Raw genomic sequence first — 24,199 nt, 5'->3', positions numbered from 1 at the left:
ACCTTGTACCCTGGCCACATGATCTTCTCACTGCAGCCCAGCCATGCATTTCCACCATTCTCTCTTGGCACAGCCCTTCCCACTTCCAGACCTTGTTCTTCTTCTTTACATCAGAGACCTTTACTGGTCCTTCCTGTTCCTGGCCAATGCTCAGCTCATCCTCAAGTTCTTCAGACTGTCCTGGCTGTGCCTCCTCTGGGCTCCCACAAAGCTTGCCTATGACAGATCTACTTCTGTGCACCTCCCTTTCCCTGCAGACCAGGGGTTCTTTATGTGTGGGGACTGAGATGCTCATCTCTGCTGCCACAGCATCTGGCCGGGCACCTCACACAAAATAGTTCCTCAAGAAAACTGCCACGAATGAGCGAATGGCTCTAGAAGTCTTGTTCCGATTCTCTTCAGACTGCCAGCCCCCGGGATATCCAGCTGACTTCTCAGAACTGACTCACTCCAAACTAAGTCCCCCTTCTTCTCCATAAATCATCACTTCCTCCTGCTTTCTTTCAGCGCAGTCTCTATTTATTGAACTCATGCTCGGCTTGCTAGACTTGACGGAAATGAAGATGCCCTCAAGGATCTTCTCTTGATCAGGGTTTTCCAACCTTGACACTGTCGACATTTGGGCTGAATAATATGTGTTGAGGGACCAACCTGCTTGGGGGAGGATATTGAGCAGCATCCTTGGCCTCCACCTACAGGATGGAAGGAGCATCTTTTTCCCAGTTGTGACAACTATAAATGTCTCCAGACAAGGCCAAATGTCCCCTGAAGGGCCAAACTGGCCTCAGTTGTAAACCACTGGTCGGAATACAGAGGCACAGAGATACAGCAAGAAAAAAAAAAAAAAACCAAAAAACTCCAGCATGAGATAGTTAAGTACAACAATACAGACGTGTTCTGAAAGGAAATGAAACTGAAGACTCTGAAGACTGTCTATCTCCACCCAAAAGCTAAATCTTATCTAGATGAAATAATGAAAAGGCAAGAGAAGGTGGCATTTTCACTGGAGACAAAAGGACTCAGGCTTGTTTAGCCTTTGTAATGCAAAAGCTGGTTTGCATTTGTTGACAGCGACAGTTCCCCACATGGTGAGGGAAGTGAGCTAAGGAGACAGTCAGGCACTAAAGGCTTCTCCCCATTTGCTAATGGAAACACCTTTCTGTTGGAGACCAACCTTGCATGTGACTGAGTCACACTCCCCTCCCCAGCTGGGTGCTGAGGTACTCAGTCATAGAAATGTGGCAGAGCTTTCCCCACCCTTCTTGGGTTCGAGGGTCGGTGTCTCGTGCCTGGGTGTGTCTTGCTACAGCCCCAAGGGTGAAGCTATGCTCACCTGTTCCTTTGTAATATAACCCCTTGCCCTGTTTAGGATAGAATCTTCCATGGAAGTGCCTTGTGTGTGTCCCCTCCTCTTACTGTGCCCTTGGGTGTGGCCTACCCAGGTGTCAGTCAACCTGCTGACAGTGGACATCATGAAGATAGACTCAGCCCCCTGAAACCTGACCCCTTGCCTCATTTGAATAGCTTCTCCTCAATAAAAGGGGTCAGCGTGGGTGTGTGTGTGTGTGTGTGTGTGTGTGTGTGTGTGTGTGTTCTCTCTCTCTCTTCCTGAGGACCCTTAAGGTCAGAGGAGCCCTCACAGCGACCCCAAAGAAAAAGGTATTTGTGTCTCTTGTGTGGTTATTTTGTGCAGCCCAGTTAGCCCAGTTTAACTAGAGTGACCCCTGAGCCTTTTAGTCGTGAGCAGAAACCCAACACCTTTCTCTCCACCCCACATCTTTGTGGTCACCACACCACACCCTCTTCTTATTCTAGAACCACTGAGGCTTCACCCCAGCATCACTGCCCGTGCCTGGAGAATGGCAGTGTCACAGTGTCCCCCCACCCCATTTGTTCTTTTTCTCCATCTTCTGGCCTGAGTTTCATTCAGGTGCTCTACTCTAAATATTAACCAGGATGAATCCCAGTGCATCACTTCATCTCCTTTCTCCCCACTGTGAACCAAATTTAAATTCCAACCTCACTTGGCTCTAGCCTTGTTTCTGATTTCCCCCCAGGTCCCCAACTGTCACTTCTCACAGCCATCTTAGCATGTAGAACTAGCTTTGCTAATAGCTAACATTTCTCACAGGCTCTCTCTGCCAGTTCATACCATCCCACAGCAGCCAGTTCAATTTTACAAATCATGGTGATGAGGCGCAGGGAACTTCCTTGCTAGTTCTCGACACCCTTAGAACTCAAATATGGGCAAACCCCAGAGTCCAGGTTTATCCCCTAAACCAGTCAATGCTGCGTCCTCATTGCTGATGTAAATCACTGTCTGAACACCTGTCTGGTGTCCTTCACCCCCTCTGCAGCCAGTTCAACATCCCTCAGGACTCAACTCCCTCACTCGTTCTCAAAGCTCTTCTCGAATGCTCAGCCCTTGGAGATGGTTATTTTTCTTTATGATACATTCCCACCCTCCAGGATTTACCTCCGATACTTCTCACAATGAGCTTGTGGAACAAAAATCATCCTGCATTCCTAGGCTCTTCCTTTTAGATGGTCAAGTACATGATATGAGAATGAAGTCAAGGATGCTGCTCCTGTGGTCTCTGACCATCTTAACCATCTCTATTGGAGCATCGGGGCTGGAGGCCAGAAGTTGTGGTTCAGAATTAGGTATTCCCCAAATGCGCATATGTTAGAAATGCGCAAATGCAAGAAAGTTTAGAGGTGAAATGATTTGGTTATGAGAGCCTTAGCCTCATAAGTGCATGAATCCAGCTGAATGGAGTACCTGGTTGTTAACTGTACATGGTTGAGGAGTAGTTGGAGAAGGTGGGTCACGGGGGCCATGGTTTTGTGGCATATAATTTGTCCGGGGTGAGCCCAGCATAGGCTCTCTGTGACCGTCATGTCCTGAGCTGATGTTCGGACTCACCTGGGGCCCAGAATAACAGAGTTGACGGTGGACTGAGACCTTTGAAACTGGGAGCCTCAGATAAACTTTTCCTCCTTTAAAATCATTCTTTTCAAGTCTTTTGGTCACAGTGATGAAAAAGCTCATGAAAACAAGGGACCTTGTGTTTTTGTCCTAGCACCACCCTTAGTGTCAGGGCTCAGGCTATCAGGCATTTGCAGGCTGCTCCTGTGTCTCAGGACACCAGCCGCAGCCCATCAGGGGAAGCAGGGGGGCAAAAGCCCACCTCAGCCTGCTGTGGAGTCAGAGTGGGAAGATGCCCTGGCTTTGGGCGGGCAGAACAGCACTCGTATGTAGACCAGGTGATTTACTTAGGGGCTCTCACGGGCTCTCTTCTGACTTCTGCTTCCTCCTTGATGATACCGTCCTTCCCAGGGCTGCTGGGAGGCTTGGAGGACTTGTACACTTTAGAAGACCAGCCTGGAGTCAGGTTTATTTCTCCATGTTGTCCCAAATGTATGCTCTGTGTGTGAGAGAGCCTGATATGTCTATGTCGCCGCTCTTCCCCTGCTCTGTCCTTTCTTTCATTTGGAGAAAATGAAGCCCTTATAGTACTCTTCTGTCAATTAAAAAAAAAAAAAATGAGAATCACTCTTCCCTCAGGAGGAAGGTCTGAGAGAGCAACAGGCCTCATGTAGCACTTGGCCTGTTTGGCTTCAGCACATCTTAGAGGCCCTCTGCTGGGGACATTGGAAACCATGAAAAAGAACTCCTAGCAGTCTCTTGGCCCTAAGCGCCCCAAACTTGCCATTTTGATGGTGGTGAGAGAGTGTGAGAAGCAGATGAAGTCTGGCTTCCAGTCTTTCCCCCCTGATTTTCTTGGTGGTACTCTCAACAGCTCTTGTTTCTGAGAGCTGGCTGCCTGCCTTCTGTGCACACCAGCCTTGTAGGTGTCGTTCTTTCCTTTCTGCAGATGAGAAAATAGGTACATAGAGAAGTCATTTGGTCAAAGCCTCAGTGCAAATTCTGCCAGGTTCCAGAAAATACAGTCCCTGAGGGTCTGACAATCCCACTTACCCTTTTCCAGCTATAGATACTGCCCTCGAGGCTGTGAGCAATGCTGACGACCCCATTTTTCCTGCCTCCCAAACCTCCAGATTCAGAGCAGCTTCTTCCTCTGTCCTCAGAGGTGGTCAGATAGCCCCTTGTTCTTCCTTTGATGTGTCCTTGCCCTAGATGTTTGAAGTCCTGTGCTCCTTTGAAATCAACCTCTTTCCCTGAACCCAGGAGAGGGAGGCTCTGGGCCTGTAGTGCAGGAATGGTAGAGAACAACCTGGGCAGCTACATACAGAGGCAAAGACAAAATGAATTTGAGAAACTATGTACTAGGCTCTCAGTTAAGAGCTACAAAAAGCTACTATGAATGATCTAGACTGAAAAGGAATTAACTGAAAAGATATTACATGGTTGAAGAGAATCAGCTTGAAAAATAGGCAGAGATGGATGAGGGCGAGGACACAATGGGCAGGACCCAAGTCATGCTACACGGTCTGTTTTCCGTCCTGCTGCTACCTGGGTGCTACAGCCAGAAACTACCTGTTTCTGAGGTGGAGTCTGCCTCTGGAGTCTGGAAAGGAGGCCATCACTTCCACTATTTCTGCTCCTTCATTTTATTCATTAGTATCTGATTCAGGGTCTGGTCAGTTATTTCTAATTGATCTAACCCAGGTCACAGCTCTGCCTTGGCTACAGGGAAGGCATTTCTGCTTTTCTGATGGGAAGATATCTCAGCGATCCAACTAGGAATTGAATGGTATGGTTTCTAAACAGGAAGTCAAGATTCTGGGCTGCTCCATGAAACCAATAAGGCCCACTTTTTTTCTCCCCATGAAATTATAGATGAAAATGATGAATCCAAAGAGAGAATGGCTTCCTTCTCAGGGACTTGTAGACAAAGTAAATCAGTTTCATCTCCTGTGTCAACACCTTTTGACAGTGACTGAATGCAGCACTGTTGAGATCTCAAGGTGGTGATCTGCTTGGGGAGGTAAGGGTGCCATGGGTGCTAGGTTGCCTATGGCATGCTTCTTCCCTCATTAGATATTCAAACAAAAGCACAGCTCTTTCCATCTGGAACACCAGAGCGTATGTGTCTCCTAGGGCTATCCTAGTTTGTGGCTGACTAGACATATTAACAGTTTCCTGGGTTGGACATTCTCACTGTGAGGTCAGAGCAAATGGAAGTTTAATAAGAGGATGTATATGTATGGATTCTCACTTGTTTGCAAACTGCATGAAAACCACTCGGATACCTTGCCCCATGTAAGTCCTCTGGACCACAATCTCCCCTGAGGGATGGGCAGGGGGGAGGATGGAGGGGTAGGACAAGAAAATCTTAGTCCACTGGAATCCAAAAAGGATGCAAGATTTTCATGACTAGAAATAGCTAGAATATGTCTGCATATTCATATTATTTGGAAGACAATACTCCTCTATAGCACAACTCACCTTCTTTGTCAGAGGGACCTGGGGAAGTGAGGGAGTAGCTCAATGAGAGTATTTGCTTAGCAAGTCTAAAGACCCATTTTGATCCCGACAACTGAGGTGGCAGGAGGGAAGAACCTGGCCACAGTTGTCTGTGTCTTCTGTGGTTTCTGACACCCAACAGATTTATTTATTTTGCAGGGCTAGAGCTCAAACCCACGGCCTGGCACATGCTAGGCAAGCACTCTACCACTGAGATACATCCCATTTCTGCAAGTTGTAACTCATGATGAGCCATGAGTATTTAAAGGCACAGAGTTGTTGCCTCCACCTAACAGTAAAATCAGTGTAGCCTTGAAAATGGCATTTGTTATGGTTCTAAAAAAGTGAAGTATCCCCCAAAACCTCCTGTCAATGCAGGAACTCAGAGACAAAATGATTGAGTGTTGTAAACTAATCAGTCCAAACTAGTTTGTATGAGTGGGTGAAACTGGAAGGTGTGGTACCTGGGGTGTGCCCTGGCAGGGTGCATCTTCCCTGAGGCTGCTCTTACCTTTTCTGTGCTTCCTTGGCACCATGAAGGGAGCAACTCCCCTTCACCATAATGTACTGCCTCGTCTTAGACTCAGAGCAATGAGTCTATAGATTGAAAACTCAAAACCATGAGCCCCAAATAAACTCTTCCTTCTGTTAAGTGGTTCTTGTCAGGTATTTTTGTCACAGTGATGCAAAAGCTAAAACAGCATCTACTGGATAGCCTCCTTAGAGGGATGTTGCAATTGGACCACTTCCCTAGGCCTGAGTTTGCTGTTTGGAAATCCTGTCTACTCCAAAAGAGCCCACATGGGCTCAGGATCTTGCGTTAGCCCTTGCTACTCCTGCTGTTTGGTAACAAGCTATTTACAGAGGATGCAGAAACATATACAGAGCATCATGACAGTTACCTTATTCGTTTCTTACCTTTTTACGAATTAAGCAAAATTACTTTCATTTATCTCATGAAATAGGTCCAAAGAAGGTTCTAAGTGGCATAGCTGGAATTTGACCCAGGCACTAAATCTATGAAAAACATTAATTTATGGAAAAATAAGATCCATTTTTTGGATATCTTTAGTTCAGCTTTACATAAAACTGCTCAAACTAAAAACTTCAGATACAGCAATGATTAACCATCACTGCAGACTATTAGACCCCAGGGCTTCTAATTACATGTAGTGATCTAGTTGGCTTCCTGCCCATGCTGCCTTCTAACCTTCATGACATCACTTAATGCTATCTGTCAGGTGTGCTCTTGAGAGCCTGAGAAACACTTCTTGTGCTAATGAGCCCTGAGGATGCTGTTGCCCTGGCCTTGCATGATCTGGCAACAGACTCCCTCACATCTGCACCCTGGCCAGGCTGCTCAAGTCTGGTTGTCTAAATGTCCCTAGCCTGGATCATCCTGCCACCAGAATAGCATTTAGTACTCAGTAGGACTCTGAAATGGCTAAAACCAAGTTATATAGTAACAGGTTTACTTTTCTCACAAAATCTTTGGAGGCTGACTCACTAGGGGTTAACAAAGGCAAGACAAATAGGGGCACTAGACACTGAATCAAGAGACTCTGACTGGGACAAGCAGGAATCCAAGAACCCAAATCCTGGTGGACCATGCAAGGATTAACAAAGCACTGCCACAAATGAATTACAAGAATAGGGGGGAATTATTTAATGACACAGGAAAACACCACATCATGAAACATGCTGGTTGTACAAGTAGTAGGTAGAGGATGACCTCATTTTTGATAAAAAATTAAAATGTATAAACACATACAAAACCTGGAATGTTACATGCCAAAATATCAACATTATTACTTCTGACCACTGATTAAATATTCTTCCCTTTGCTTATATATTTTTTTAAACATAATCATTTCTGAAATGAATAAACAAATAACACTGAGGAGAGAAATAGTTATTAAATGGTAGGAGTTAGGAATCTAAGAAGCCAAGGCAGGCACTCAGCAGTCAAGGTCCGAAACTCAAGAGACAGCAGCCAAGCCTAGAGGTGGAACATAGTTCTTTCCTTTCCTACTGTAACGTTGATCCAACTGTTTCTTCTCCACTTGATATTCTCTGCATAATTACATTAATGACACTATGAATATTAACTGGCACAACAGCAAAATGCTGCTAGCAACTTTGGTTTTGAATTGCTATAAAATAGAACTACTTTGTAGTTATGTACTACACAGAACACCAGAAATGAAGGGTTCCTGTGACAAAAATCCCAACTGATTAAATAGCTGATTGCTATTTTTTCTGACCTTGGTTCATGTTCAGTTTTCAGTACAAATGTATCTTTCATGGATCTGGAGATTTTTTTCCTCACAAAGAAACTAACATTAATGTACACTGGGCACTGTCTCATGATTTGGTTTTGAGTCTACTGATAGTTGGCCTTGTCTTCTAAGTACTCTGAAGAGCTGGAAGGGCTTATTAAATTCTAAATCACCTTACAATAAATTGAAGTTAGACTCACCATTCTTTATTCTTAAAAAAGGTCTTAACTAAGTTACCAAATGAAAGAAAAGAATATTACATTTCTATTACTGTGAGGCTCAACAATTTTAATTCTCTCCCTCCCTCCATAATGCGAAGATTGCTTAGGGGCACTTTATTCAAGTAACAATGGTAAATAACCTTTATTTCTTACTCTTTAAAAAAACAAACAACTGGAGAAAGGCTCATCATTTTAAAACTGGGAATATATAAAAGTGATTTTTTTACCTAAAGTGTTTCTTTAGATAAAAATACACCAACATTTTCAGAAGCAAAACTAAAAAAATAAACCAAGACTATTTTCCACATTAACACTACCTGTCCAGTGTATTAACATCCCTCGCTATAGCAAGTTATAACAATCATACCATAAAATCTTTACATACCATAAAGTACAAGAATATTAAAACAATGACATAATTTGATTTTTTTGGTATGGTATTTAAAATCAAAATATAATTTCATCACAGTAGCGATCAAAAAGAATCTAAGGCTACAAAAATTCCTTTTGGAAGAGAAAGAAAAAAAATTTCAGGCCAAAGTTATTCAAGATGAAAGGAAGTTCATTTTAGTGAGAGAACTGCCGGCTGTCCGATGATTTCTTGCTAATATGTTTGAAGATTTTGGACTTCTCAACTTTCTTGGTTTTCTGGTAGCCAAATCCACCGCCACCACCTCTCTTTTTACGCTTGCCCTCACTGCTGTTCACATCTACAGGTGAAAATGTTAAGGAAATCAAGCAACAAAGATGATGAACTGCAATCTAACACCTACAGAGAGAGAACCCAGCATGCACTGTATCACCCCCCAAAAATGAAAACATGGACATGAGCCTCTGGGACAAATCTGCAGAAAACTAGGTGTCACCAAAGTACCTGTGGACTAAAATTAGCAGGTGTGATTTTTAAAACAAAATGTAACAGTTAATGACTTCACACAACGAAATTCAAAACAAGAAGAGATAAGGAGTTATGAGGACAAAGGAACACACTAAAAAGTAACCTGTATCACAACAAAATGACTTTCACTTCTTTTCAAAGCTGATTCAGGAATGTGTGGCCAGGTGAGGAAGCTGCTTTTCCTGTCCCAATTCAGCATGTACTCATTAAGGCAGACATTTACCCATTGTCTACAACTGGACAGCAACCCAACAGGGTTTTCTATCTAGTCCCCCAGGAACTACTGCCTTAACAGTAAAGAATAAGTCTTGCCTTAGCTGGCTTGGTTTCTTTGATGGAAATGCGAGGACAAAGCACATGTCATAAAATGCAGCAATTATCAACTGAAGGTGTTTTATCCTGAGCAACACTTTTTTTTTCTTCTTTTACAAATTTGCCTCATCCTTGTATAAGATCATTCAATGGCTCTAACAGGATTAAAACTTTGACCTGGACAACCACCTAATGTTTGCTCTTCTACCTCTGTGCTTCTTCCTGGAACTGCACAACCACTTCTACCTCTCACTGTCACTCAAAGTCCTTTATCTTACCAACCCTTAAGTCACTAGTTGCCTTGTTCCTATGACCCCCATCCTGATGGCTAACCCCTGTTCAATACACGGTACTTTTACACTCTTTTGCTAGTACAGAGAAGCAGATGCTGACCAGGACAAACACCCAAGCCTCTGGGCTTGCCAGAGCACATACTAACCCTGTGGAGTCCAATGTCCCTTGGTAAAGTTTTTACCCCTTAGTTCCAGGATGACTTAATTTAAAAAAAAGGATACTCAGATCAACAAAAGGAGGCACCTTGAAACCAAACGACAAAGCAACCTGAGGCAAATTTAAGTTATTAACATCAAAAATCTGTTTCAGAGAATGAGAATCATATGCTCGAATGTAGGACTTGTATGCTTCCTGGGCTGACTTATGAAGAAAGTAGTTCTTTTCAATCAATTTTTCAAGCTGAAATAGAAAACACTGGTTTTAATAAAATAAAAAAAAGCAGTTCTCAACTATTAGAACAAAGTCATCTTCAGAAGAAACTTGTTCTAATACCATTGCTCCTGGTTTTGGATTACGTGTAAATTCTTACCGTGGGGAGAACAATGCTCTCAGGGGTGGACTGAGAGGAGCAAGAGCACAGCTTCGGGAAACTGGACAGCAGAAAACCTTAACAACAGGGCCCATCTTACAAAAGGGCAGCCTCAGAGCACAGGGACAACACAATAAAGGTTTCTGTTTACTCAGAAATACAAGGGAGGAGGAGATGCATACCTGAGATTGAATGTCAGAAATTTTGGACCAGGAAAATTCAAATTCGTTTAATGGAACCTAGAAAACAACAGAAGTACAAAAATTATTAAGCCAGAATGATCAATATTCACACTTCTGGATGAATGAAGAAAGTGTAAAGTGTTCCATAAACAGTGAGGAAAGTGATAGAACCAGACAGCCATGGTTCAGTGTAGCTAATAAGCTGAAGACAGAGAAGGATGCCCTGTGGAATTCCCTCAGGACAGGTAGCAAACTCTGCTTTCTCCAGTCTCTCCATGTCAATGGAAAGTTCCACATTTACTCTGCTGAGTTTCCACGAACCATGCTAGGAGCCTTCATTTCTTTCTTCCTAAAAGATCGAGAAGGTGAGGAATTGAACAGAGATAATGAGCTAGTAAGTTCTTTTCTCTAGGGATCTCTATCATCCTGATTATTGGAAGGGTCTGAAATTTTTAGTTAGCAGGACCATCAGCCCTTTCTTTCTATGTAAGAAGAGGGGCTCTAATACCATCTTGCTCTGTGACCCGGTGACACCAGAGGTCATAATGACTACATACTTCCACAAGAGGGATTTGTTATCATTTATCATAAGCAAATAAAAAGCACAAGACCTGTGCTAGGTACTGAGCAAAAACAGGTGCCCAAGTTCTACACTCTGACCTCACAGAGCTTGCTTTGCAGTCCTGTGGAGGAGACAGATAAATGAACACTTGTGCTGTGGGAACACAGAAGGCAGGAAACCAGAAAGCTTCCCATAAGAGACAGCAGTAACTGAAACCAGAGCATTCCAGAAAACCAGGAGAAGAGCTTCTAGAGAAAGTATACAAAGGCTACAGGGCAATTTCATGAACTACACCAAGTTTCAGTGGGGAGGAAAGTCACCAGGCAAGACTGTGCCAGGCAGGCTGACAGGGAGACAGATGTCATGGAAGAGAAGATCTGACATGCATCCACAACATCTAGAAACAAGCCACTTAAGGTTTTTTTTTTTTTTTTTTGTATAAGGGTTTAAACCCAGGGACACTAACTACTAATTTAAGCAACATCCCCAGCCCCTTTCCTGCCTTAGCCTCCTAAGTTGCTGGGATTACAGGAGTGTGCCACTGCGCCCAACTACCACTTAAGGTTTTGATGGATTCTGTTCTGGTAGAATGGAATGAGGCTAGATAAGGCAAACGGAGGAAAGGCCGCAGGCAATAGCCACCCTGGAGGCAATTATAAGAGAATGGGTTGAGGGCTGAGATTATACTTTACAGTGAGAGACTTCTGGTGGTAAAGTGCTAACTATGAGGGAGACCGAAGACCAGGAGGTGAGAACAAGGGACAGAAAGCAGGAGGCAGCAGAGGTAGGAGGGACTGAGGATCTCCATTGCCTCACAGGAGGCCAGAAGGAAAGACACCAAGATGAGGGGGTGTAGAGAAGACTGCAGGAGGGAGGGAGGTAGGAGAGCGATGACAAGGTGCGAGGGAGCCTATAGTGGTGGAAGAGTTTTAAATAGGGCTTCAGGAATGGCAGAGGAGAAACAGACATAAGAGCATAGCTGAACAACACAGTTAGAGGGCTGAGCCATGTGGTCCATCCTTCTGTCTGTAATTCCTGGATTGGAAGCATGTAAATATTATTATTTTTAACCTGCTGAACAACTGCAGTTAACCATGCTCTGCCCTGATTCAGATCTCTGTGATACATTTAGAGGTGGCATGTATACTTGCTAACAATCCCCACCAAGAGGACTCTGTTCCCAATTTAAGATCCATCCCGCACCACCCCATAAAATTTTTTTATCCTAACCAAAGATCTTTACCTTGGATTGCTTCAAATAACGGAGGAAACCCAATTCTTCTGGGCGCAAAATGAGCAAGGCATGCCCTCTTCCATTCAGCCCTCTGGCTGTTCTACCCACACGATGAATATATTCCTTGGGTAGAGGAAAAAAAGCTGTGTTAAGGCACTGACTTCCACATGTGTCTGTTACCATGTGGCCACATTTTTCAATTATGTTACTTCCTTTAGGTCTTCTGTTCTTAACATTATTCCAAGGATCTACTATTCCTAATTTATGACCACAAATGCTTCTCAAATTCTCTTTGGGACCCACAAAGCCCTAACCATTTATTAATACTACAGAAGTATTGCAGTGTCCGTATAGTAGGGCAAACCCTTATAAATGAGGCGCTTCTTGGGAACATGGAGAATAAATGTACTCCTCATAGAGCCATTCTGAAGATACCCCAAAGACTCAGTTACCTTGGGGTCATCTGGAGGGTCATACTGAACAATCCAGTCAACTTCAGGAATATCCAACCCTCTTGCTGCCACATCTGTACACAACAATATCCCTGAATCTGCATTGCAGAACTGGAAGAATGTGGTGGTACGCTTATTTTGCTTCTGCTTTCCCTGGAATGGATAAAAACCAAAAAACATTTATCAGAGCTGGAATTCTGAGTTGCTGCTGGGAAGCATAAATGCAGCAACCCTAAACTGGAGGTGCCATTCTATTTTATTTCAAGTGCCATCCCTGGACTGTGTTCTATTTCCCCAACAGGAGGAGGATCGTGTCCTTCACTCCTTTGTAGCCCATGCTCTTCCACACCAGCAGAGCTCCTTCCACACAGGACCAATCACCTATGAATGTTTCAACTACTTATAACTATGTTTCAAGGAGAGAGCAATACATCCAATCCCATAATCTATAGAACTTCCTAAGTGTAACCTATTCTTTTTTTTGCCCTTTCCAGGGCTACAGATGGAACCCAAGGGCTCCCACACCCTAGGCAAGTGCTCTGTAACTAAGCTACATCCTCAGCAAGTCTAATCAATTTTCAATAAGCCCATCACAGTCACTTACATGAATGGCCAAGACAGATAAATCGATGTAGTTCAGCAACTCATAGTGGTATTTTACAGATTTACAAGATGAAAAGAAGACCATAAGTTTCTTTTTTCGGTTCTTCTTAAGGAAGGTAAAGAGCAGAAGGAATCTCTTTTCAGAGGGACAAACAACATATCCCTACAAGAGGTTCAGATAAAGATACAAATTAACCAAGTGAACTTCCAGCAACATGAGCCAATACTGATTGTGAGCACTGAGAAAAAAGCATATATGCTACCCAGCCTTTCTGACAGCTTTTAAAAACAAAACCAACCAAAGCAAAGGTTTTTAAGCCTCATCTAATTACAAGGAATATTTTATTCACAAAAATCTCAACCTTAAAGTTTCCACTTTCACGTCACCGCTTTTCCATCTTTACAGCTATATATCCCAGAGCCAGTATTTCCTTATTAAGAGTTCAGGGTATTTTATACCAGAAGGGTCAAATACACAATATCACTATATTTAAATTAAAAGCTCATTAACCCATTTGCTTTCTGGATGCTTTTCTACATCCTACATACAAGGAAATACCAAATAAGATCCTTAAAGTATTAGGTTATTTATTTTAAAAAGTACCTGCTCAAGACCATCCACTGTTGCATTAGCTTTATCATCATCAACACCAACATACAATGGTTCCTTTTTCAAAGAAATCCTTGCCAGGTCTTCCACTTTTCGAGTTTGTGTGGCAGAAAAGAGCATCGTCTGTCTGCGTGCTGAAATAGACACATGCGAGATAACTCAAGTCTTTCAGGGCATCTCTGTAATTGCTTCATAAAACTGTCAGTCACCACTGTGAGAAGTTACATGTGTGAGGAGGAAAGGGACAGAGTCATAAGGCATCTTGCAAAGAGGCATAAGGAAACCTGAGAGTGAAAGATATGTTCATCATTTTGATTACAGTGAGTTTCCAAGAATAAACATGGCAAGAGCATAAAACATTATGAATTTTAAATAGGTACTGCTTATTATGCTAAGAGCATATTTTGACGATGCTTTATATGAATTATTAACACATAAATCATATAATAAATGGGATCATCGTCATATTATGTATATAAACAGTTTACATAAGATGTTGCAAGACTACAACCAAAGTAAGTACACATCAAATATAATACAGAAGGCAACAAGACTATGGTTACCTAGAAGACATCAGACAAAGTAAGAAGAATAAGATGGTAGGGGAGGGTATGAGACTTATGTTGACACTGTATAACTTGCCTTATAACTTCTGAAACAGCAAAACTATTATATGAATCAGTAATAAGCCTGATGCATGGGGCTGGGGTTATGGCTCGGTGGTAGAGCACTTGCCTAGCATGTGTGAGGCACTGGGTTCAATTTTCAGCACCACATATAAATAAATGAATAAAATAAAGGTTCATCAACTACTAAATGACAACAACAAAAACAAAGCTTGATGCATGCATTCCAAATTACCTTTAAGAATGATTGGCACAAGTACATCATACAGCCACAATAAAATTCTGATATTAATACAATATGGTTGTTCAGCAATGGTTGCTCCCATAGGAAAATTATTGCATCAATTAATTATTGTATCAATTAATTAATCTTTGATTGCTATTATGCAAGTCACATGTAGATGCAACCTACTTACTTGGCAGAAGTTTAATAATTTGCTTTAATTCTTCTTCAAATCCAACATCCAAGATACGATCGGCCTCATCAATAACCAGACACTGTAGGTTTTTATACATAAACCCTGGGGTATTCTAATAAAAAGGAAAAGAAAAACTGTCAGTTGTCAAATGTATGTTTCACATAAGATAATAAGAGGCACTACGTAACAGTGTTCTACCTGCATGTGGTCCAGGAGCCGGCCTGGTGTTGCCACAATGATGTTGATCCCATTAGCAAGTTTCTGTGCTTCAGCAGATCTGTTACTGCCACCCATGATCAACCCATATGTGTGAACGTGGTGAGTCATCAGCTCCTTAAGAACACCAAAAGTCTGCATGGCCAGTTCTCTAGTAGGTGAGAGTATAAGAGCTCCTGTTCCTAAAAAGCAAAAAAAGCAAGACTTTGAAGTCACCACGAGTCTCTAAAACCCATAGCAAACTTTTAGTGCAATAATGCCAGAAACTGATCAAAAGCTTACCATTCCTGGGCATGAACTTTAACTTAACAATGAGTTCAATCACAGGGATGAGAAACGCGAGGGTTTTACCACTGCCCGTTTTTGCTGCTGCTAAAAGATCCCTAAATATTAAAAAGGAAAAGAGGAAGATATTCAATCTACTCATTAAAAAAAAAATTCACTGAATACCCTACACATACTAAGCACACATTTTAGGTATTAAGCTCAACCATGAAGACAGACCCAGTTCCTGCCTTCCCTGTTGGTGAATCAACCATCTTGGTTATATACTTAGCTCAGAAATACGAACTGTTATAGAACAGAAGTCAATATCTTTCTTCAAATAATTAGCAAATAACTTAAAGATTTCAGTAAAAGTTGGATATATCAAAATCAACAAAACATACTCATATTTACAATCTTACAGTCCTAAAAATAGACACTAATGTCCAAGCATCAATGCTATCATACCTGCCTTCCAGAAGTGGCCTAATACTTTTATGTTGAATTTCAGTCATGTTCGTGAAGCCCATTTCTTTTATTGCCTTCAGAGTGTTTTCATTGACAAGATTAGTTAAAGAAGCAAATGAAGTATCCTCAAAAGCTCCTAAGCAGAAGACAATTTATCATTAGCAAACTTATTTCTTTAAAAGTAAATATTGTCATTTATAGTTGCCTGAAGTTTTATTTAGATCTTTTTATAGAAAAAAAAATTCAACTTCAATCATTCCTATGTGATAATACAAAGAAAAAAGTCCTAAATATATTTTTAAGTTTCTCCACTGATGATGGCTGTGTGCTTTAAAATCTAATTCCACACTGTAGTAAGGGGCAGAGAGGAAGAATTATGGTACTTACATGAAATGGAAATGGCAAGATAGTGGTGAGGGTGAGAGTCCAGAAAAAAATGAAATATTTAAGAAGTCTGATTTAGAATGACCCCACATATCAAGTGGCATGGTGGTTCTTAGCGGGGGTGGCATCAGACACATGCTGGGGAGTTCCCCACTCTGCCTTGCACAAGTGTAAATCAGGGATTCTCAGCCTTGGCACTTCTGATGATCCCTAACTTATGACAGATGACTCAACTTACAATTTTTCACCTTTATAACAATGTAAAAGCACATCTTTACAGCTATTCTAGTTTTCACTCTCAGGTATTTCATAAATTACATGAGATAAATTACAAGACAGGGTTTGTAAGAAGAGTTCAGAGCATGTTTAATGTAGGCTAAGTGATATTAAGTGTATTACATGTATATTTGATTTACGTTTTCAACTTAAAGTAAGTTTACTGTGATACGATACAGTTTTATCTAAGCAACATCTGAACTAATAACGTGAAGAGTTCAGAACATGTGTAATGTGGGTGAAGTGATGATGTTAGGTATATTAAATGCATTTTTGATTTAGAATTTCAACCTGAAGTAAGTTCATTGGGATACAGTCCCATCTAAGGAACAGCTGAACTGACATTATGTGCTGTATAATTCTCTTTCTTTTCAGTGCTGAGGACTGAATCCAGGGCCTCATTCATACTAGGTCGGTGCCAAATCATTGAACCACATCCTCAAACAGAATAACTCTTTGGTGTGGGAGGCTAGCCTATATATTATAAAGTTACACAGCATTCCTGACTTCTACCCTCTACACAGACTTCTCCTAGATCCGATAACCAAGAACATCTCCTAGGAACAGGGTGACTGCTCTTCCTGGTATATCTGGGACAGGAGATTTCCTGTGATACAGAACTTTCAGTGCTAAATCTGGGAAATTTCTGGGCAAACCAGGATAGCTTTAGTAACTCCATCTGGTAGGGTTGAGAACTCTACCTATTTCTTGTTGAAAATTACTACCATAACTAGCATATCCTTTTTTTTAATGTGCCAGAGATTGAACCCAGGACTTTGTACATGCTAGGAAGTAATCTACTACTGAGCTACACCACTAGCCAACCTTTATAACTGATCAAGCATGTCTAGGGTTGGATCTTAACCTCTTAATAAAAAAGCCCCAGCCAAAAATACCTCATGTAGTTTCTAGATAATTCTGGTTAAGAGCTGTGAATTCTAATCTAAATTCTTGACTTTATAAAAGAATAAAAGTCAAAGGAGATTAACTTGGCAAGTCTGCTCCTCAATAAAGTCAATTTTATCTTTCCCTCCTTATTAGTAACTGAGCCTAAACCTCTGGTGTCAATTTCTAGGCCATAATTTCCCTACTGCAACAAGGACAGAGCCTTATAAAAGAATAAATCAACAAAACATAGGATCCCAGAAGCTGCATATGTACAAAAATATGTTAGGAACAAAGAAAAGAACAAAGGAAGAAACAAAAGTACTATGACACCATGAGGTAGAAGATGAAGAGGAAAAACTGCAGCAGAAAGATACATAAAGAATTTCTCAGTTACTTTTTTTCCAGCTAAACTAAAAGTCACAATTGAGCCTTCAATTCCATAACCTACTTTTTTTTTTTTTGTACCAGGGATTGAACTCAGGGGCTCATTACAACTAAGTCACATCCTCAGCCCCTTTTTATTTATTATTTTAGATACCCAGTCTTGTTAAGTTGCTTAGAGCCTTTGTTAAAACTGCTGAGACTGGCCTTGAACTTGTGCTTCTTCTGCCTCAGCCTCTAGGTGTGCACTACCATGTCTGGCCAGACACATATTTTTGAGAAGGTGTATCTGGAAAATTTCCTGCAAATTACCTGTTAGTCCCAGGGGCAGGCTGGGTACTTCACTGTCCTCTTCCTCACCAGCTGACTTTTCCACACTGTTTTCTGTTTCTTCAGGAGCTTCAGAGCCTTCTTCAATTTTTACTTTTTTTGTATCTTTGGTTTTAAAAGAGAGAACAATTTTTTTTTCTTAAAACAAAAATATCAAATGAGATAAACAAATGACTTGTGATGCAAAGAGGTATATTTTCCAAAGCCTAACATTTGATATTGTCAGAATATCTCCTTTTCATAAAAAGAGATGTCATTTAAAAATTCAGGGTACGTAAGATTTTTCAAAAACTATTATTTTAAGCTTCTTTTAAAATTTTTAATTTATTTTTATGTGGTGCTTAGTACTGAACCCAATTCCTCACACATGCTGGGAAAGCACTCTACCACTGAACTACACCAACCCCCTATTTTAGGCTTCTAAAGGAACTATAGCATCTCATTTAAAAACTTCTTGTGAGTTGACTTAAATAATCTAAAGATACTAGTTACAATTTTCAAACACCTTACTGGGTAAAAAAAGAGCATATGTGGTGAATGTAATTTCTACAAACTCTTTACAAGCGCTTATATGCCCCTCATGCCATTTACCATTCCTTTTCTGTAATAGCCACTTTAATTTGAAAGATGAACAGAAAAAACAGAAGATATCATTTTCCTAGAGATGAACTATAAAGCAAAGGCAATGATTTACTTAACTGGGTGACAAGAACTAGACTGATGCTAGGTTTCAAGAGGTGAAGGAGGCTTTACATTCACAACTTGCATAACCTGGTTCAAAATGCGTTTCCAGTCACACTTTCCATAACTCTCTTAAAACATCCCTTCTGGCTCAACTGGGTTTATTACGATGTTGGGCTTTTAATAGAAATTTATGGCACCCATTGATGCTAGTTTGAACAGAAAAGACGTAACCCAAAACTCTGGGCTCTGTAGCCCAGCACTGTACTTTACTGAAATTCTTCTGGGAACTGGTCAACTCTGTAAGCAAAGGTCAAAAGTCATGGACATCACCAGCTGCTCTCCATGTTTTCTGCAGAACGGTTCTTTAAAGTTTACCCACAGGTTAAAAATTCCAATAATATGATTTAGATTAGAAATGTTACTTCCTTGAGCATATTCAGAAGACTCTTGAAGCCATTAATAACTTTACATTAGGACTGAAATCACTTTACATAAAAACTAATTCCTAAGTTTCAGTTTTCACTATTTATTAAGCAATTTCTCGTCATCCAGAAATTTATTAGTTTGTAGACAACAAGAAAACAGTCATACTTTAGGAAAGTTCTTTTAGAAAGCTCCTTTCTAAAAGAAACCTTATCTTCAGACAAGATACACTCATGATTTTCTAACTCTAGGGCCGGCAAACTTTCTATAAAGGGCTAATAGATATTTTGGGCTTTGCAGGCCATATGATCTCTGTTGCAATAAAAGCAATGTAAACAAATGGGCAATATGGAGATCTAGTAGTTTGGCAGAAAGCCAGATAGTTTGACAACTCCTGTTCTATCCTGCCTGGAAATCTCTACACGTCCACATCTCATTAAAATGCTTGAGTTTATTACAAGCAATCATCATCTTTCCTCTCCCCTCCCTCATCATTATCTTGTCTATGTTACTCATTTGGAAATTAACATTCTCTTTGTTCAAAACTTTTCCTAAATGCTATTTTATACAATTTGCAATTAAGACTCTTTTTAAAAGGAGAAGACTTTATAAAAAGAAAAAGGAAAATTCGGGGCCAAAAATGAGAAAAACCAATAGAATCATTAATGTGAAAACCCTTGACAAAGAAAGGCCAGGAGAGAGAGACCTTACCACGAGCCCAGATTTCTTTAGTTTTAATAACTCTACAATTCTGTTTGGAAATAGGCAAACCTAAAATACTATACCATAGTTCTATTTATCACAAAAAGTTCAGCAACTGCCCCAAACCAACCAACCAACCAAACAAAAAAACCCCACAAAAAGCACATTGCTATAATTCTAAATAAGTTCTTATCTAGGTATGCGGCTTTCTTCAAGGTTAAAGAATGTAACATGATACACTGCTGAATATTTTGATGAAAGTTAAAACATATCTCTAGTATTTCCTTCAGCTACAAAGCTAGTCTCTGATATGCTGAGGAGCACAGGGGAATTCTTACATGTCACATACACACAATAGCAACAACAGAAGGAAGGTGGGATGACTATGAGAAACTATTTGAATAAGGTGGTTGAAGTTCAAAGAACAAAGTACCTACCAGGCCCAGCATCATTTGCCATTTTTCTCTTTTTCTTCTTCTTTTTCTTTTTTGTTTCTGAACTGGGAGACTGTGTTTTTGCTTCTCCATTGGTTAATATGGTAGAATGGGGGGATTCTTTAACATTTATATTTTCCACTATTTCTTCAGACTTATCTCCATTTTGTGCTTCTGACAGGCCCACATTCACAGAATGCTTCAGGGATTTTTTAACTTTTATATTTTCCACGTTTTCTTCAGACATATCTACATTTTGCACTTCTGACAAGCCCACAGTTACAGAACGCTTCAGGGATTTTTTAACTTTTTTGACTTTCATTGTTTCTTCAGGCACATCACCATTTTGAGTTTCTGATAGGTTCACATCTGAGGCCCCTGTTTAAAAACAGAACAGAAGGAAGGGGGGCTTATGTGTAAACATTTTCACATAAAAAATTCCAAGGTTTCGGAGACTCAAATTATTTAGCTACTTCTTGTATGTTCATTGTTAAAATGAACATAAAGTTGGTGTTCTACTATAGGAAAAGTAGACATTCTGCTGGAAAACAGAAAGTTACAATGATTTCTTAACTTCAAAAGACCCCTCTTTAAGGAGTTGGGAAAGGATAACTTCAAGGAGGTTAAATAGGATGGGCACAGACAATGGCAGTTACAAAATATACATTTAAAATATCTGACAAATATAACTAATTGTTAAACTGAAAAAGGCATTTAATATTATTTACACAAGTGCCATGTCTCATAATTTTACAACACTAAACACTAACTCTCCCAGACTTTAGTAAATTGAAATTTCACTTAATGAAATCACTATTTGTCCCAATATATATTATGTACAAATACCTAAGAATGTCTTTACAAAAGTTTCCCTGCTCAATTCTGCTCACTCCAGAATTTCTTTCAATCAATCAATGTCTATTGAAAACCACCTGGGGTGACACAATATGCCTCCAATATTTCCCCTGGTGTGTGTGTATAGGGGGGGATTTATACCTAATATGGAATCCAAATGGATAACACAATGACTTCATTATCTGTGGCCCACTGTCAGGAATATAAACTTCAAATCCTAATTAAGTCATAGGGCAGTACACACATATATAGAAGCTCTTTGAGCCTCAAGTTGGGAGTGACAATAATAATAAATGGCAGGAGAGGCAAATTTTCACGTGTGCAGAAGACACTTTCTGAGCTGATAATAAGGAGTGAAGAGCCAGCAGGTTGGTGATGGTATCAGGAAAGTTCTATTAAGAGAGCAAAATCTAAAAATTGTTTTGGGATTACAGAAATTAAATAGAAGATGGAAAAGGTGCGTAGAAAGTTAGTTCACGTGTCTGACTGGAATGGGAGAGAAGGGGGACGAAGTGGAACCTGAAGCTGCTGAGAGTCAAAATGGGTTAAAGTGAAGTGCAAAAGGCAGGTTTAGTTGCAAGCCCCGCTGGAACCCGAGAAGTCAACCCAGCGGCCTCCTTTTCTAACTCTGAAGGGAGGAACTGATGCTCAGAAGGGTCAGAAGCGGTCCTGGGCCACCCGGCTGGTGGAGAGTGGCGCGGACCCGACAGGATGCTGCCCCAGGTTGCCTGCTAGCGAACTGCGATCCCACGTGCCCTGGGAAACTGCGGCGCATCTAGGAGCCGCGGGGACTTCCCACCCAGCGCCGCCGGCCCCGCCGCACCGGGCCCTCCTCCGACACCACTCAGCTCACTTTGTAACTTTAGGTTTCGCTGCCGCAATTTGAGGTTCCGCTTCTCGATCTTCTTGCGCAGAAGTTTCATCGGCAAGTGAGACATGATGCCGGAGAAACGCCTTCACCTCGCTGCCACTGCACTGGTTTTCCGTCCTCAGGGCGGACGTAACTTCCTTTCAGGCCACTAGTGCTCAGCTCAGCTAACTGGAAATACGTCACGGAACGCTCGAGCCCGGCCGGGCGGAAATGCTTCCGGGGCGGAAATGAGTCCTAGTGCTTGCACCCCGGGACCGTGGGTGATTCTGTACAGCGCCCCCTGGGGAGACGGAGGTCTCGCCTTGTGCCAGATCTGGCTGCACATGACCAAGATTTGAGAGCTTCTTTAGTTTGTTTCCCCTCCATGTACAAACAAGGTCCAGCGTAGGGCACCATTAATCACGTGCCTTTGAAAATCCTGTTGCCCTCACGTTCAGCGTATGTTTAACTCTTTAATAAAAACTTCTTACTTAGACTTCCTATCACAGGGATCTCTTTCCTAGGACTGCAGTGACCCTACAGTTATTCACTGTCTAGCTATTCTTATTTTAGCATATTTGTGCTAAGAGTTTGTGGTAGATGTGGAGGTAAAATAGTGGAGCTTATGGAACTTCCATGGAGATGAAAAATAAGAACTATGATAGATGTTATGACCTATGACAAGGGAAGCACACACACAAAAAAGGAGCAACATTCTGGTCTGGGAATGGGGCGAGGGATGGCATCTTCATGCAAGCAATGCCTGTTATGTATGCATAGGCTACGAGCTAGCCTTAGACTGAAGAGGGAAGCCAGACTTGATGGCACACGCCTGTAATCCCAGTGACTTGGGACACTAAGGCAGGAGCATCGCAAATTCAAAAGCAGCCTTAGCAACATTGCGAAGCCCTAAGCAATTTAGGGAGACCCTGTCTCAAAAAATAAAAATGGGCTGGAGATGTGGCTTAGTGGTGAGGTGCTCCTGAGTTCAACTACTAGTATCAAAACAAACAAATTAAATAGATAAAAAATAAAGTTTCTACCACTTTGACATTCTTAAATCTTTCTTGGACCTCAATATTCTATTTTTTGTCACCCTATTAAAAATATTAAATTTAACAGATGATTCCTTATCCACCTGTTCTTTCAATTTCCACCCCAAATCCTTAAGTTTAAAGAAAAGTGTTTGTAAAATAAAAAGCAGATTGTGTAGTTTCTCTTCATCAAATAAAAAGTGCTCCAAGAGGAATCAATCTGTTTTCCCAACACCTTAAAATTGTGAGTCAGAAATGACAGACTCATCCTCTCCAATCACTGCTTTAGGATTGTTGAGTGATTTTCTACGAACTTTAAAATGCTGTTTTTATAAGGTTTACCACTCTACACTGTGTAGGAACTTAAAAAGTGCCCAATTACCCGCACACAAGTAAGACATTGCTTCCTTCACATGACTTGATTTCCTGGTGAGAAATAGGTAGGGTTTGCAGCGATTCATTAGGAATATTAGGAAGGTCATAGGACTAGAAAAGACAGTTTAGATACATTTTCCAAAAAATAATGAACATAACTGGATGACCAATTGTATGTGGGAATTAAGAGAAGGAAGAACAAAGGAATGTCTTAGACCTTTTATGTTTATCCGAAACTAGGATACTCGTAAAGACTAGAGGCTTATCAAAAGTCAAAAGGAGAATCTTCATGTATCTTAGTTGAACATGACATAAAGCAAATGAAATTCATGCATAATTAGTTTGACTCTCCAGCTTATGTCAGAGAATGACCCATTGCAAATTCCCCAAAATTACTTTGCTTGAGTTTATGTAAAGATGAAGAGAAACAATCCTGTTTGACAGAGTCTCTGACTTGTATTCACAAACAGGAGGGTCTAGGGGCATGATCTAGTTTGGGACAGGCAGAGGCACTGTTGGAAAGATTCACGGAGTGTCTCTGAGGAACCTTGAGGTATTGAACATAAGCCTTACAAAGTAGATATGGAGAGGGGTGCAGACTATAAAGGCTTTTCTTCTGGGCATGAGGTGTGGACAGGATACAGGAAAACAGTCTCTATCAGGAACATTAAGCTTTTTGATTCCAGAAAAAAAATATTACATATTCTCACATGTTCCCCAAATTTGGGAGAAAGCAATGAAATAGGAATCACATACTTGGTTTTGAACAAGGAAAAGAATTCCACCAAAAGAAAGAAGCTGAGAACTCTGAGTATAGTGAAGGGGGAATTAGGTACTATAAGGTGGGATCCTCATGCCTTGTCCTGTCAACACTGAACTTGATGATAACCTGTAGCTTCAGCTTTAAAATATCATCTTTAAGGCAAAATAAAACAGAAAGATGCATTTAAAAATATAATTTTATATAGCAAATTATTTGTCCT

At 40.9% G+C, this 24,199-nt stretch overlaps 1 protein-coding gene across 1 annotated transcript; it reads right to left on the bottom strand.

Annotated features, from left to right (window-relative positions):
- Window positions 1–7,073: 7,073 nt before the first annotated feature.
- Window positions 7,074–22,007, bottom strand: Ddx18 (DEAD-box helicase 18). Its single transcript, XM_013366597.4, has 14 exons — window positions 21,811–22,007; window positions 20,106–20,480; window positions 17,842–17,964; window positions 15,601–15,736; window positions 15,151–15,251; window positions 14,851–15,050; window positions 14,650–14,764; window positions 13,602–13,741; window positions 12,999–13,160; window positions 12,395–12,547; window positions 11,952–12,065; window positions 10,147–10,203; window positions 9,657–9,834; window positions 7,074–8,641 (listed from the first exon to the last, which is right to left on the bottom strand). The coding sequence occupies exons 1-14, from the start codon at window positions 21,893–21,895 to the stop codon at window positions 8,499–8,501; spliced, it is 2,082 nt and encodes a 693-aa protein (XP_013222051.2). The 5' UTR covers window positions 21,896–22,007; the 3' UTR covers window positions 7,074–8,498.
- Window positions 22,008–24,199: the final 2,192 nt, after the last annotated feature.

Source organism: Ictidomys tridecemlineatus, chromosome 7 (genome assembly GCF_052094955.1).
Source record: "Ictidomys tridecemlineatus isolate mIctTri1 chromosome 7, mIctTri1.hap1, whole genome shotgun sequence".
Taxonomy (NCBI): Eukaryota; Metazoa; Chordata; class Mammalia; order Rodentia; family Sciuridae; genus Ictidomys; species Ictidomys tridecemlineatus.
The sequence above is the reverse complement of the archived record's forward strand: the minus strand, read 5'-3'. Positions and strand labels throughout refer to the sequence as shown.

Coding starts and splice junctions, on each gene's coding strand:
- Ddx18 (XM_013366597.4), bottom strand. CDS start 21,895: ATGTCTCACTTGCCGATGAAACTTCTGCGCAAGAAGATCGAGAAGCGG. Junction 17,965..20,105: donor GGCAAATGATGCTGGGCCTG/GTAGGTACTTTG, acceptor TTAAAACCAAAG/ATACAAAAAAAGTAAAAATT. Junction 15,252..15,600: donor AGGCCACTTCTGGAAGGCAG/GTATGATAGCAT, acceptor TTTAATATTTAG/GGATCTTTTAGCAGCAGCAA.